The 15157-nt window shown below is 36.4% G+C and overlaps 3 protein-coding genes across 10 annotated transcripts; 1 reads left to right on the forward strand and 2 right to left on the reverse strand.

Annotated features, from left to right (window-relative positions):
* Positions 1-176: 176 nt before the first annotated feature.
* LOC108983846 (protein LHCP TRANSLOCATION DEFECT) lies at positions 177-2487 on the reverse strand. Its single transcript, XM_018955625.2, has 2 exons — positions 2136-2487; positions 177-625 (listed from the first exon to the last, which is right to left on the reverse strand). The coding sequence occupies exons 1-2, from the start codon at positions 2394-2396 to the stop codon at positions 368-370; spliced, it is 519 nt and encodes a 172-aa protein (XP_018811170.1). The 5' UTR covers positions 2397-2487; the 3' UTR covers positions 177-367.
* Positions 2488-4313: 1826 nt separating this feature from the next.
* LOC108983857 lies at positions 4314-6288 on the reverse strand. 7 transcript variants are annotated; one of them, XM_018955639.2, is made up of 2 exons: positions 6165-6288; positions 4314-5472 (listed from the first exon to the last, which is right to left on the reverse strand). In XM_018955639.2, exon 2 carries the CDS (start codon positions 5359-5361, stop codon positions 4873-4875), a length of 489 nt encoding a protein of 162 aa, XP_018811184.1. In that variant the 5' UTR covers positions 5362-5472; positions 6165-6288; the 3' UTR covers positions 4314-4872. The 7 variants fall into 7 exon arrangements, with proteins under 7 accessions (XP_018811184.1, XP_035543317.1, XP_018811190.1 ...); XM_035687424.1 differs by having other exon boundaries at positions 4314-5429; positions 6161-6288; XM_018955645.2 differs by having other exon boundaries at positions 6161-6288.
* Positions 6289-9245: 2957 nt separating this feature from the next.
* LOC108983881 (microtubule-associated protein TORTIFOLIA1-like) lies at positions 9246-15084 on the forward strand. 2 transcript variants are annotated; one of them, XM_018955676.2, is made up of 7 exons: positions 9246-10364; positions 11126-11317; positions 11923-12025; positions 12122-12142; positions 12245-12840; positions 12916-13803; positions 14714-15084. In XM_018955676.2, exons 1-7 carry the CDS (start codon positions 9666-9668, stop codon positions 14909-14911), a joined length of 2697 nt encoding a protein of 898 aa, XP_018811221.1. In that variant the 5' UTR covers positions 9246-9665; the 3' UTR covers positions 14912-15084. The 2 variants fall into 2 exon arrangements, with proteins under 2 accessions (XP_018811221.1, XP_018811212.1); XM_018955667.2 differs by having other exon boundaries at positions 12122-12840.
* Positions 15085-15157: the final 73 nt, after the last annotated feature.

The raw sequence follows: 15157 nt of genomic DNA on the forward strand, positions 1-15157 counted from the left end.
AACTCTTGCATGCTAATCAAAAGCAAGCTAGCATGGCACCACTTCATTTTTAGTTATAGCAGAATTGTTATAAAAATTATGAGTTTCCAAATACTTTGTAATTATATCGGAGATGATCACTTTGGTAAAAATTAATCAATTTCATTCCTTCTTATACTTTACATAAAAGCATGCCATTGAATGAAATCGTACTTTACTTTAGATGCATGACAGCAATTCATATTCTCTCTTTATAACAAGGTCATAATACAGTTTAATAAAACTTTCGATTTCGGGGGAAAAAAAGACTAAATGATAGGACTCATATTCCATTTCTTCTCTCTCTCTCTCTCTCTCTCTCTCTCAACCAGAAAACAAAGCATCTAGTTTATGCCTTCTGAACTGAAAAACTCAGAATGAAGTCCTTGATTTCATCACTAGCAGCCCTGTCAAGGGCAGTCCGTCCATCGGCATCCTTGACTTTGTAACTAGCTCCAGCTCTTAGCAACTCTTCAATTTTTGGCTTGTCACCTTCTGAGGCAGCCATCATCAATATGATGTCCACAGGGTGGATGTTTTGGCTTAAAAGAGCATCCATCTTATCATATGAACCTTCCACAGCAAGCATTCCCATGTAATTAAAATACTGCAAAGTATAAAAACGTCAGCAATAAATTTCTCATTGTGGCTGTATTTGAGACTATTTTCCTTGACCACAATGTTTGGATGTTGAAATGAGTTGAGTTGAGTTGAGATGATAAAATATTGTTAAAATATTATTTTTTAATATTATTATTATTTTGAGATTTGAAAAAGTTGAATTGTTTATTATATTTTGTATTGGAATTTGAAAAAGTTGTAATAATGAGTTGAGATGAGTTTGGTAACCAAACTCACCGAGTATGATTAATCAACCTCAGGATATTAATTAATATCTTTCAGGTCATGTCTGTTTATTTGGTACATATGAAAAGGTGACCTTACTAATTAGCCACCGAATAAATCAGTAGAATTATGATTCATTGTTTTATTTTGAGAAATCCCAAGAGCCAAAAAACACAGCAAACCTATCTAGAAATTCAGGCTGGCTAGCAACCTCGATCTATCAGAACCTAATTATCCAATTGGGGCGCAAAACTTCCCTTTTGATAATATACTTCACCTAGCTACCTGTTTTAGAATTTCTAGAAATTGTGAATGGTATTCCATCTTCGAATATCTTGTTTGATGTCTGATACTGTCAACTGTTCTATGTAAAGGGAGGTCTATTAAGGTTCAAATTTCACAAGTGAGAACAATTTTCTATGTACTCATTGCCACAATCTGCTCTTCTCGAGAAAAACTTACAATTTTCATTCCTAGCATCTTCATTTGCTTATATTGGCAAGATATAGCAACTTGCTTACAAGAAAAAAAAAAAAAAAAAACCCGACGGCAAATTCTTATTAGCACTTGTATTAATGTCAAACATTCTTAACGTGACATACTGCAGAGCCTTCTGAGGTTATATTCTGTTGAGGAATAATCTCACATTGATTGTGGACAAGATCTTGGACATGTTTATAAGCAATGAACGATTCTCTCTTGTACAACCGATTTTATGAAATGAGTTAGGCCCATGAATTTCTTCATGGTATCAGAGCCTATCACAGGACGAATGGGGGCCCACACTACTTACCCCATGACAAGGACCAGAAAAAATTCTGACTTGCACGTGAGGGAGGGTGTTGAGGAATAATCCCACATTGACTGTGGACAAGGTCTTGAGCATGTTTATAAGCAATGAGTAATCATTTCTTGTACAACCAGTTTTATGAGATGAGTTAGGCCTATGAATTTCTTCACAGATTATAATTAATTAAGAATATAATGAAGTTGAACACAAACATCTGTGTTCCATCTTCTGACCACAGATATGTACACCAAGTTGTAGATCAATACAACTTGAATAAAACCATGAAATAAAATCAGAAATCTTTTGTCAATCTTCGGAGTCCAAGTTCGACAGATTCCATTTAATTAACGATCACACACTACTTTCACAGAGCTCTTGAAAGATAAAAAATAACAATAACAACTAGCTACATTTATCTCCAACAGACAGACAAACATATATACGTAAACAGAGAAAAGTTAAGAGGGAAAAAGATAATAACCTGTTCGACATCATCTCTATCGAAGTCTTCACGGGTTTGACTGCCGTAAATGCCCGCACCTTCAGCATCAACGCCACTTTTACCAAACTTGAACCAGCACTTTGCTCTAGAGCCATTGGAGGGTCCGATTCCATAGTGTCCGACCCACCCAAGCCTATTTCGGATGCCCAAAAACCGGGAGTGGAATTTGAACAAAGGAGGAGGACCAACGGAAGGCTTGAAGGTGAAGGATAAGTGGGTGATACATGGGATTGAGGCCATAGCTGAGTTTCCAGAGAATCTGAACGCAAAGTACTCTGCTTTACCACACCCTCGGCTCTATCCACTCGTCAAGCGGAGGAAGTAATGTTAGAGTGTGAGTCATTATTTTTATGTTTTCTTGCATATATGATCTTTGCCGTTCGATTAGTAGGCTATTTCAAGAATCATCGGTTCACTTTTGTTGACGTTCTTTTTTTTTTTTTCTTTTTTTTTTTTTTTTTTTATGAAAGAATTTATTTTGAAAATTTAAATTTTATAAATCAAATCTTATATAATAAGTGACGTAAATTAAAATACACACCGATTTAAAAATAAAATAAATTTATTTTCTATACAACCTGAGCTGCGAGCTTATAAAACTGTGATTATAAAATAGACAAGATTAATCTACAAGATTTACTATATTTGCTTTATATTAATATGTCATCAATCAAGTGAAGTGTCAATTGGGATGAGATTGAGATTAAAAAAAAAAAAATTATACTCCAAAGTTGTTATTTATTGGCTTAAAAAGTTGATAAATGTGATGTTTGAGCCATACATTGCCATAGCAATACGGCATTGTTATTTGGTTTTTCTTTAACCATTTGACTCTGTTACCGGCAGTTCCGGCATCATCCCTTCCAACTTGCTCGCCATTTTACACTGACGATAGGAAAAACAAAGGTAAAAAGGTATTTCCATTTGCAGAAATGATAGGCGAGAGTTGGCAGTTACAAACTGGTCGTGCATGTTCATTTTTTTGAGTTTGACCAAGAACACAACCAACAATAAATGGTATTTCTTTCACCTTCTAATGAACAGTCCTTGGCAAGAGTACAATAGCACCTTTTCTGTTCAGCAAAACTGAAGGAATTAAACTCATTTTCCTTGCCAATCTAGAAATTAATGGACTTTACTTATCTCATAAAATTAGCTCTATAAGAGAAAATTATTCATTACTTATAAACATATCTAAGACCTTGTCCACAGCCAATGTGAGATTATTCATCAACACCCTTCCTCACATGCAGGCCAGTATTTTTTCTGGTCCTTGTCACGGGATAAGTAGTGTGGACCCCCATTCATTCTGTGGCAGGCTAATGGACCTTACTCATCTCATAAAACTGATTCTACAATAGAGAATTGCTCATTGCTTATAAACATGTCTAAGACCTTATCCACAGCCAATGTGAAATTATTTCTCAACAAACCTCACCTTTTTCATCTGCTTTTTTGTTGTTATGAGAGTCTGAACTTATCCACCGCCCATCTTAAATATATTGGCGCAGTTGGCTTACCAAATTCTGAGGTAGTTTCTTCTTTCATTTACTCCTTTTACCAAGCCGGTTTAATGAGAACCAAGAACTTGAATGTTCCTAAAAATAAAAAATAAAAAATGAATTTAATTTCTTTACATGGTATGTAGAATGAACTTCGATGATCATGTCATTCCTGTGACAGTTTTAGAACTGCAATAGAAAGCCACACACAGAAACACAGGATGGCAGAAGAAATCCTCTAAACGTCCTCTCTCTACCAGAAGGCAGAAAGTACTCAAGTTGCTTCACCCAAGTGAGTAGCATTTTCTTCTTTTGCCTTGAAGGCATGGAAAGAAAATAACAGCTTACTGAAAATGGACATGAAAGCACTTATACCTCCCTCCTTCTGAGCCTCACCTCATGATCATATGATACTGATCATAGGGCGGGGAGAGCTCGTGAAAGCCATAATATACTTGATAATTAACAATTTAACATGAAGCAGCACTATCTGCCCCTGTCGAATCCTGATCATGATCCATGTTCACAACCCAAGTATACAGCAAACATTTAAATGGAGACCAAGTGGTTAGAAAAGGGTACAGTGGTTAGCAAATTAAGTGCTTTAACTGCAAGCACATGAATATGATGACCACGTCACCCTCCTATTCTCCAATCAGGGAAAATCTGCTGATCTTTTATTTAAGATGAAGAACATAAGCTAAAGAGTTCGTGTGAATCATAAATCACCAGGTAAAAATGCAAAACCAAATGACTCAGACTCAAAACTTCCCCACCGAGACGAGACCCAAACCCACCTCCCTTCATCCACAAGCCTCCTTCGCACAAATTAAACAAAACATGCGTCAATCCAGCACCAAGGCCATGAAGGTCCCTGATCAAGAAATGACGGTACATAATCCTGTAGAAATAGGTGCTAGAGGCACCATCGGAGCCCTGATAATGAAAGAAATTGAGTACTTCAGCCGGCTTGAATTAAGCTGCCAAGGTAGCTCACAGGAGCCTCAGTTCCACATAACAACCATGGCCTCCTCTAGTAGTCATTCCAGAACCACTTTTGGATCTGACATAGCAACGCAAAAGAAGAAAAAGAAACGCAGCAGGCTCATACCAAGTATATGTTCTATGGTGGAAATTTCAGACAGCAATCGACCAGTTGGAAGTTCTGGTTTCAGCTACAGGAACCTTAAATCAGATCTGAAGAAGTTGCAGGCTTAGATAATGCTCTCAGATAGCTTTGAGAATCCCAGCTTCTTGAGACGATTTGTTATGGGGCTAGCCCATGCTCTATCCTGGTTCCCACATTTTATATCCACAATTTCAACTATCTTAGATGCTTTCTTGTCAGTTTTTCCCCTACTAGGAATTCTATCAAGAGTAATACTATCAGAGATGAGCATTGGTATTCGATGGGTATTTCTAGTGTAGCCGTTTGTTTTCCTGGTAATATCAATGCTTCTATGATCAATGTAGCTGCTGCTTGGCTCATCAGATGATTTTCTTGGCTGTAGTCTTTTAGGAGTTGTAGCACCACAGGGAACTGAAGCAGGTACTGACTGAGGTTTGGTCCGGGAAGATAAGGACATCCGAGGTGCAGATTTAATAGAATCCAGTTCCCTCGCCATCAGGGAACTAATAGATCCCATGGTACCGACCCTGATGGATCCTCCACCACCCTTGATAGCTTCTAGCGTCTGAACCATGTTTACTATAGTCTCAAACAAAGATCTAAGCAGATATCTTTTAGCAGGGAAGTTCTATATCTGCAATACTTGACAAGAAATATGTAGCAGCAACAACAGCAGATTAACAGCCTGACAATAGGATCACCACAACATATATAGATGTCAATGGTATGAAATAAATCTGAATTTCTTTGTATCGAAGTAGTTACCAATATTTTTTTTAGTAGTTTCCGAGTATAATTTACGGTCAAGGTAGCAATAGATTGAAGCATAAGCAGATCTAATTCAACCAGAAAGCTGCAAACTTTAAGGCAACACACGCACCCCAAAAAAAAAAAAAAAATACAAAAAGAGTTCATACCAAATTCTGCTAATCAAACCTGATAAAGGAAGTGGTTTAGAGACTAAGGGTTCATATGTATACTATATCTATAAATAAATCAACTACGAGCACGAGCAGAATGTTGAGCAAACCCAATCAAAATGCTGGTCAACGGGAAAGAAGGAAAACTTCCACCTACTTTAACCATAATAATTAAATGGCAGTGAACACAGCACAGCCCGCAGCCATTGATATCAAAGCAAGAAAACTCAAGATACCATATAAATCTACTTCCTATGGTAAATGTTATAACCCAACACGGCGATTTAAGTCTAGATCAAACAAGATAAATTTCGGTATTTTTAGCATTACATCTCACAAGATTGCCTTGAATCGTTTGAAACCACCTCGAACTATCAGTACCCACAACCAGAAATGGTAAAAGCTAACCATGAAACACTTTCCAGATCAGAGGGCATGAGATTTGAAGCCTACCCACCAAGCAAAGGGTCATAAAGTTTGAGCTCCAGGCGCGCTTGAAGATGACAAATTGAAACTGCCTGACTCAGCAACGAGACAAACCCACAATTCTTGGATCTTAAAATTTTGTTGCTAAATTTGCACGCGTATATGATACTGTCGCCATAGGGGTAATGACAGACTTACGAACTTTTTATCATCACTTTATTACTTTTAATATATATTTTCTTCTTAAATATTTTTTTAATATCTTCAATCATTAAAAAAACATTTATTAATAGTAAATTTTTTAACTATTAAATAAAAGAAAATTTTAAAAAATTAAAAAAATTAAAAAAAATAGTAAAAAAAATAGCGAAAGAGTAGTAAAACTATCATAATTTAACCAATTTTAATCAACTTTATGCAAATCTTTGTTGTGTCTTGTTAGGAGTGTCGCAAACCGGTCAGCGCAGTGGATCTGATCATCTGACAAGTAACCCCGTTTGTAGCTTAGAATTTTATTTTATTTTATTTTATTTTTATTTTTATTTTTTTTATCTTTTATACATGAGAGGCGATTCAACCATTGGTTCTGGTAAAAAATTAAAGTGTTACTAATTCATCTAAAAAATCTTGGATGTAGTCTTGTTCGAATGTTAAATTTAATTCAATCTAATTTTAAATTGAATCTAATATTCAAACATCTAAATTTCAAACTATTAAACTTATATCAACTTAAAACCTATTTACAAATGTGAGATTCATAATCTTTTTTAACTCAACATCTCTTATCTTTTTACATGTGGGACCGACAACATTTTCTAATTTCTATAAATGCATATAAATTCATTTTAACATATAAATACATCTAAACTCATCTTAGGTAGGTTCCACAAAACTCGCTTCACTATCTCAACTCATTATTATTCATAAATAATTCAACTCAGCTCAACATCCAAATTGGGATGTAACTATTGTATTTCCGGCCTTTTTCAATTGTTAGAGCATTAGCAGTAGGCTCAATAAAGTTTGACCAAAATTTGGTTAGAGAATTCACTTTTATAAATTTAACTAGCCACTTTTCAACAACACTAAATAACAGACTCTTCAAATTTATTACTATTTTATTAAAATATTAATTTTTACAGTTTTATTTATTTTAATTTTAATATTTATTCGATATTAAAAAGTACACATTAATTTTATAACGTTCATTTTATTCCTAATAGATATAATTTTCTAACGATATTTTTTTTATACAACGGATATATTCTTTCAACTGATATATTTTTTCAACGGTCATATTTTTTCAACGGTTATATATTCATAATGGATATATTTTTTTTCAATATTTTTACACAAGAGGAACAACAGGCAGTGGGAAGAGAATTGTTTATGGTGAAAATAACTTGGGCTTATCAAATTTGGTCCGTGAATAAATCTTGGACTAAAATGACTGTTTATTTATTGAGTAATTATAGTGAATTTGTGTAATCTAACTTTGACCAAAATTTAGTTAACTTGAGTCCACTGCTCTTAATCAATCATATTTTGCCATGTAATCTTAGGTTGTGTTTAGATGTTAAAGTGAGTTGAGTTGAGTTAAGTTGAGATGATAAAATATTGTTAGAATATTATTTTTTAATATTATTATTATTTTAAAATTTGAAAAAGTTGAATTGTTTATTATATTTTATATTGAAATTTGAAAAATTTGTAATGATGAGTTGAGATGAGTTGAAATGAATTTAATATCCAAACACATCCTTAGTTTCGCTTCAGTTCAACCAAACGCATCGTTTCTGCACGGCCAGAGTCGAGGATTGTTGGTACGACTTATTATTTTTTTTAAGAAATACTTGATATCTCTCGAGAAGAGAGAAAATTCCAAGTATTAAGTTAAATTAAAAAAATCTGTATTTTTTAAGAGCATTTTTATTAGATTAGTTAAAAATTAAATTTAATAAATATTTAACTATTAAATAGTAAAATATAGTTACATTATATTAGTCAAATTTTAAATATTTATAATTTAATTACAGTGACTTTTAAAAATTTTTTCAAATTTAAAAGTTACTGTACATACATCAAATATATATTTTATTAATTATTTCTCTCTCCCTTTCTTTCTATCACATATTTTATCACAATTAATATATTAATTTGACTTAGTGATATATTAATTTAATAAGAACATGATCATTAATTAACATATAATAAGTAGAAAAGTAAAATATGATAAAATTAAAAAAATTAATAATTAAAAAAATTAAATATTTTTTAAATTATTAGTTATTCATTACCATATAATGAATAAATGTATAATCTAATGTAGAGACTTGATGTAAATAACTAAAATCAAATTCATCTTATATTATTTTATTATTATATAATGAAAAAATAACTATTCCAATGTGGAGATTTATGTGAATGGAATAGTCAAAAGTTAAATATCTCTTACATTCATCAAAACTGTCTTTTAATTTTGACTAATCCAATAAGAGTGCTCTAATAAAATAAGGAAAAAAAAATGGAGAGTGGAAAATTTTGAACGAAGAATTGAAATCAATTACAATAATAGTCACAGGGGCATCTGATGAGAAGTGTTACAGTTACAATTTTATAAAAGTAAATTTATAAAATGGCATAATTTATATGATACATTAAATCTATTTTATAATATAATGTATTACATTAAGTTATATCAATTTATGAATTTATTTTTATAAAATAATTAAAGTATTTTTTATTTTTTTATTCAACAAATTAATTTTATTTGATCATGACTTTGCATACATTTATCTCAAAAGATGCCCTTTGAAAGTGGGCTTATAACCCAAGGTCTGCACATTTGAACTAAATGCCCATTTCATTAGAAAGCCCATTTCATTTTCTAAAATTAAAAATATTGAATTCGATCATTGTATTATTTAGTATTAGATGAAAGAACTTGTGAAAGCATAACTACGTTGGTGTCCAGTGTCCATGTCATGGGAAAAGGATGCATGCGCCACTACTCTACTGTGTGCTTTAAATGTAATGTAATATAGTGTGTATTCTCTCTAATAAATAAAAAAATGTCGGTGCATTATGATTGAGTGCAGTAGTAAAACTCCAAATTATCCAATCGTCAATGCAATGTCCTCTCTTTATTATCCATCTCCCATTCATTCTCCCTCGTATCAACACTGCAAAGGATTCAAGAGTCAAGATCACTGTGGTTCCTGCTCTCCACCTTGTCCCCACACCTCTCCTCCTCCATTTTCACTCTGAAATCCTAGATCGATCTCTCTCTCTCTCTCTCTTCCCATTTTTCAAATCCTCGGAAAAACACCCCCCCACCTTCTTTGCTGTCTTTAATACCAATTTACCCAAACTCTCTCATCTTTCTCAACCTTTTCTTCCAACCCAACCCACACTCGCCCATCAATGTAATCATATGTATGTATAGCTCTCATTTCACTCCAAACTGAAAATAATTGCGGACCAAACTCCATTTCCTTTCTCTTTATAACTCTCTTCAGGCACCATCCTTACCATGAGTTCCCAAGATCCCAAGTCCTCTTCAAAGCCCTTCAAATCCCCCAATCTGTCCCAGCCCTCGAGATCTTCCTCCCTCTCTTCCCACCTGGCCATGGTGGAGCTTAAGCAGAAGATACTTACCTCTCTTTCCAAGCTCTCCGACCGCGACACCCATCAAATTGCCATGGACGACCTCCAGTCCACCATCCATTCCCTCTCACCCGACGCTCTCCCTATGCTCCTTAACTCCCTCTACGACGCCGTTTCCTCCGACCCCAAGCCCTCCGCCCGCAAGGACTCCCTCCGCCTACTCGCCCTCACCTGCTCCTCCCACCCCGACGCTGCCTCCGCCCACCTCACCAAGATCATCGCCCACGTCGTAAAGCGCCTCAAGGACAACGACTCCGCCGTCCGGGACGCCTGCCGCGACGCCATTGGCTCCCTCTCGGCCCTCTACCTCAAGAACGCTGGTGTTAACGGCAACGACAGCGTGGTGGGCCTCTTCGTCAGGCCCTTGTTCGAGGCCATGGGGGAGCAGAACAAAGGGGTCCAATCCGGTGCAGCCATGTGCGTGGCCAAGATGGTGGAGTGCGCTTCCGAGCCACCCCCCATCTCCGCGTTCCAGAAGCTTTGCCCCAGGATCTGCCGCTTGCTTAACAATCCCAATTTCTTGTCCAAGGCCTCGCTCCTGTCCGTCGTCGTCAGCCTGTCTCAGGTTTTGCCTTGCTTGCATGCCGCATTTTCTCTTTGTTAGATTCTTTTATTTACGTACCATGTACGTTATGGTAATCCGTAGGCGAATAGAGAGACTTGGGATCCTTTTAATTGAAATCTGGTGCGTTTTGTGATTCTGGTTGAAATTTGTGATGTTTCATTCGTTAGGAAAAATGTGGGAACTGAAACCACCATAGCTTACAACTAGTGGAACATAATTTGGATAATAATTTTTTGACAAAGTAACAATGCGGCTGATGATTTGCAATGTACAACCGGGAGAGGATTGTATACCTGATTGTTGAAAGAATAGGATATATTGGGAAAGAAAATAAATCGATTCCGTCCCTTAGACTTTCTATTGTTTGGAGCCCAATATACCTAATTTCATTTTCTACTGAGCTGAAGGAGAAATATTGGACTGAATGAGGCCTATGTTACTAATATAAACGAGGCCAAGTGGCAAATTAAAAATTTGTTCTATTTTTTTTTTTTTTTTATTTACCCCCCACCAACTAAGCTGAGGGTGGTATGTTCCTCATTCACTCTCTTTTTCCCATGTTTCCATTTTTCTTGTGTTATTTATGCCTATATGTGAGTTTTCCTTCCACAAGTTGTTGTCCCCAACATCAATTTGTAAAAATCTTGCCTGTTTAATGCCTATGCAATTAAGTACGTACGTGCTGAAGAAAGTATGAGCCAGATTTTGTGTGTTAAAAAGGAGCAAGTTTAGGAATTCTCAGGTGGTGTGAGTTTGTACAGGTGGGAGCAATTGCACCTCAAAGCTTGGAGAATTTGCTCCAAAGTATTCATGAATGCCTAGGTAGTACAGATTGGGCAACACGTAAGGCAGCGGCTGAAGCGTTGAGTGCATTGGCATTGCATTCAAGTGATTTGGTTTCGGATAAAGCTGCTTCTACCTTGACGGCACTTGAGTCTTGCCGTTTTGACAAGGTAGCTTTCTGATCAATATTTGGGCTTGCTCTTTTAGTCTTTTCCAGTAGCCTGCAGTTGTCCTATCTGTAGCTCTTCTTTTGGAGGTCGCAAGGTCTAATAATTGTTTTGTTTTTTCCATTTCAATGGATCAACTTATTTTTGCCTTTGGCATTGCTACCCAATCTTTCTTCAGTGGGCTTCTATAATTGAATAGCTCATACATAATTTACGCATCAATGCTTAATATTTCTCATTGAGACTTTTTTGTCAATTTATACTTAATTGGAAAATTAGGGACAGGAGAGAGAGGATGAAGATGTTATTTAAGCTTATGGAATAATTTACAACACACACACACACACACACACACTCATTTACCAATGGAGTGAACTGCAATGATCTGTGCTTGTCTGGACATTCAACACATGTTACTATCCTCATATTTTTCATTCCTCTCCTTTATCCCTAGTTTATAGGTAGATGAAAATCTTCCTAAAGATTTGAAAGCAGTATTTTTCCGGATGAAGGAACTGCTGAAATTGTAGAAGTGAAAAACCACGAGTTTGAATCGAAAATTTTTCATAATTGGTTGTTAAATGTAATAATGATTAATTGGTTTACAGATAAAACCTGTGAGAGATAGCATGGTAGAGGCATTGCAATTATGGAAAAAGATTTCTGGCAAAGGAGGAGATGGATCTCCAGATGGCAAGACACCCTCTCGTGGTAGGCATGCCACTACTGTTTTGTTCTTCAAAATGATAATTAAGTTATGCACTTATTTCTCTCACTAGTTGGTTTTCATTGTGCATGATATTTCAGGTGGTGAAACTCCTGAACTAGGTAAATTGTCTGACAAAAATGGTCCACAAAATCTAAATCTCAGTGAAAGGGGATCAGAGCAACCAGCTAAGAATTTATCTAATGGCTCTTCCCCTTCTTCAGATTCTGTTTCTAAAGCCAAAGGTGGTAGCATTTCAGAAAGAGCAGTTGTAATATTGAAGAAGAAAGCACCGGCCCTTACTGACAAAGACCTAAACCTAGAATTCTTCCACAAACTTGAAACAAGGGGTTCTGGTGATTTGCCAGTGGAAGTAGTTGTTCCTCGTAGATATGTCAGTTCTTCGAATGCAAACAACGAGGAAGAACCAGATCCAAATGAAACCAAATTAAAGGGAAGATCAAATCGCATTGAAAATACCCAATCTGATGATTTTCATGGATCTTTCAACAGCAAATTCCGTAATATAGAGAGAGTAACTGCTTCTGCATATTCTAAACAACGAGGTCATGATGACATTGCACGTGATAAGTGGCCTGAAGAGAGGGTAAATGGAAAAGAGCCTAGAATGAGAGCATTTGATGGTGATGACAGGATTGATACTAATCAGAGGGAGTCATCTGGCAATCGTGTGGGTTTCTCCAAAACTGATGCTCAATCTGAAGGATCCTTCATCAATAACAAAGGAAGTTGGTTGGCAATCCAGAGGCAGCTATTGCAGCTGGAGAGACAACAAGCTCATCTGATGAACATGCTTCAGGTATAACCAATTTAAGCATCAATGAAATAGTTACCATACATAATTTTCTAAATGATTGATAACTTCACCTTGTAGGGTTTCATGGGTGGCTCTCATGATAGCATGGTAACTTTAGAGAATAGAGTAAGGGGTCTTGAGCGAGTTGTTGAAGACATGGCACAGGACTTGTCAATATTCTCTGGTAGAAGAGGTGGTAATTTTGCAATGGGATTTGAGGGATCTTCTAATAGGCCTCTGGGAAAGTATAGTGCTTTCCCCGAGTATTCTAGTGCCAAATTTGGAAGGGGTGGTGATGGGCGAATTCCATTTGGAGAAAGAATTCCCCAGTCTGATGGAATGACTTTGAGCATGAGAGGAAGGGGCCCTCCTTGGAGATCTGACATGTCTGAGGCCTGGGATTTTCCTGCATCCAGTGCTTCCAGAAATGGGCAGATTGGCTCAAGGAGAGCTCTTGGTGGCGGTAGCATGGATGGTAGGTCACCAAAATCGGAACATGAGAGTGATCAGGGTGGTAGCAGGAGAGCTTGGGACAAAGGAACTGGACCTGTTAGGCTTGGTGAGGGGCCTTCTGCAAGAAGTGTTTGGCAGGCCTCGAAGGATGAAGCTACACTGGAAGCGATTCGGGTAGCTGGGGAGGACAGTGGAACTTCTCAGATGGCAAGAGTAGCTATCCCTGAAATGACTGCAGAAGCTTTGGGGGATGATAGTGTTGGCCACGACCGGGATCCAGTGTGGACGTCTTGGAGTAACGCAATGGATGCCCTTCAAGTGGGTGACGTGGATTCTGCCTATGCTGATGTTTTGTCTACAGGGGATTCTTACTTGCTTGTAAAGCTAATGGACAGATCAGGTCCTGTGCTTGACCAACTCTCGAACGAAGTAGCAACTGAGATCTTGCTTGCTGTTGCACAATTTTTACTGGAGCAGAACCTTTTTGACTTCTGTTTGTCTTGGATTCATCAGGTATTTTTTTCTTAGATCTTTACATATTGAAGCTGCTCAATGTGGGAAATTTGCGTTTTCTATTCGTATTCCTTGACTTGCTAGGTTTCATCAAATTTTTTTTGGCAATGTATCATGTTATCTGATACTTTAGGTTCTGGGGGAAAACTCTAACCAAGTAAAATCTCCCTCATGCTTATCTAGCTTTAAGGTGTAGTTTGAATGCAAATTATAGGGTTGTAATTAGTGAATTCCTTGAGACGAAAATTGACAGTACCCAATATTGTTGAACTTATCTAAATATTAACATTTTTATAATGTTTTCTTTTTATTTAACCTTATTTTTAGCTTTAGGGAACCTTAATACTTCTCGGTTTCTTACCATTTATATAGCTGATGGAAGAAGATAGAACCTTAAGTAGGTGGAAGAAACACAACTTTATTTATTCTAACCTGGCTCTATTCTTCACCTTTTAACAATGTTTATTATGTTGAATTTTAGGCCATTAGAATTTGAATCTTTTACTTCATCAATAACTTGTGGTTTTGCAATAACCGTCAAAGTAGAATCCCCAAAATGCTTCACGTTGTAATTCAACATGAGTGCATTTTTGCAACATTGTTAAAGTCACAAATATGGCTTGATCAGGCTGTTAATAATTACTCAAGCTTCTGCCCATGAATAATTTTATAGCCTTACCTCCCAAACATATTACCTGCTTAGTTTTCTGTTTATCCATAGCTTTACCTCTACTCCAGAGGATTGGGAAGAAAGTATGGTTTTCTACCTCACGGAGTTAGCTAGTGAAACTTCTTATTACTTGATGTACTCATGCTAACTGTTTCTTTCTAAGCAAAGGATTTCCTTACTGTATATTTTAGTTCTTTCCATGTGGCGAGAAATGCCTGATTCATTATGCATTGTGTTTAGTTGGTGGAAATGGTACTGGAAAATGGACCCCATGTTTTGAGTATTCCCATGGAAGTGAAGAAGGAGCTTGTGATGAATTTAAATGAAGCTTCTTCAACAATGGATCCACCTGAGGACTGGGAGGGTGCAACGCCTGACCAACTCTTGTTGCAGTTGGCATCAGCCTGGGGAGTTAATCTGCAGCAGCATGAGAAGTAGTCTCCAGTTAACAGCCTATTGGTAATGGAATACTGTACTAAATATGCAGACTTCCTTTCTTTGGGTATTTCGGTATATAGCTCATTTTTTTAGCATAAGTTGAATGGAATTTTGAATGAATGAACGACGCATTTCGATTGCACATTATGCAATAGAGCAAGTTATTGATTGAAGCTGGATTTGCAATGGTTTTTCTTAGTAAAACCCCGTTTGGATTCAGAGGCGAAATGAAACAATATCACCCCA

Source organism: Juglans regia, chromosome 2 (assembly GCF_001411555.2).
Source record: "Juglans regia cultivar Chandler chromosome 2, Walnut 2.0, whole genome shotgun sequence".
NCBI classification, from domain to species: domain Eukaryota; kingdom Viridiplantae; phylum Streptophyta; class Magnoliopsida; order Fagales; family Juglandaceae; genus Juglans; species Juglans regia.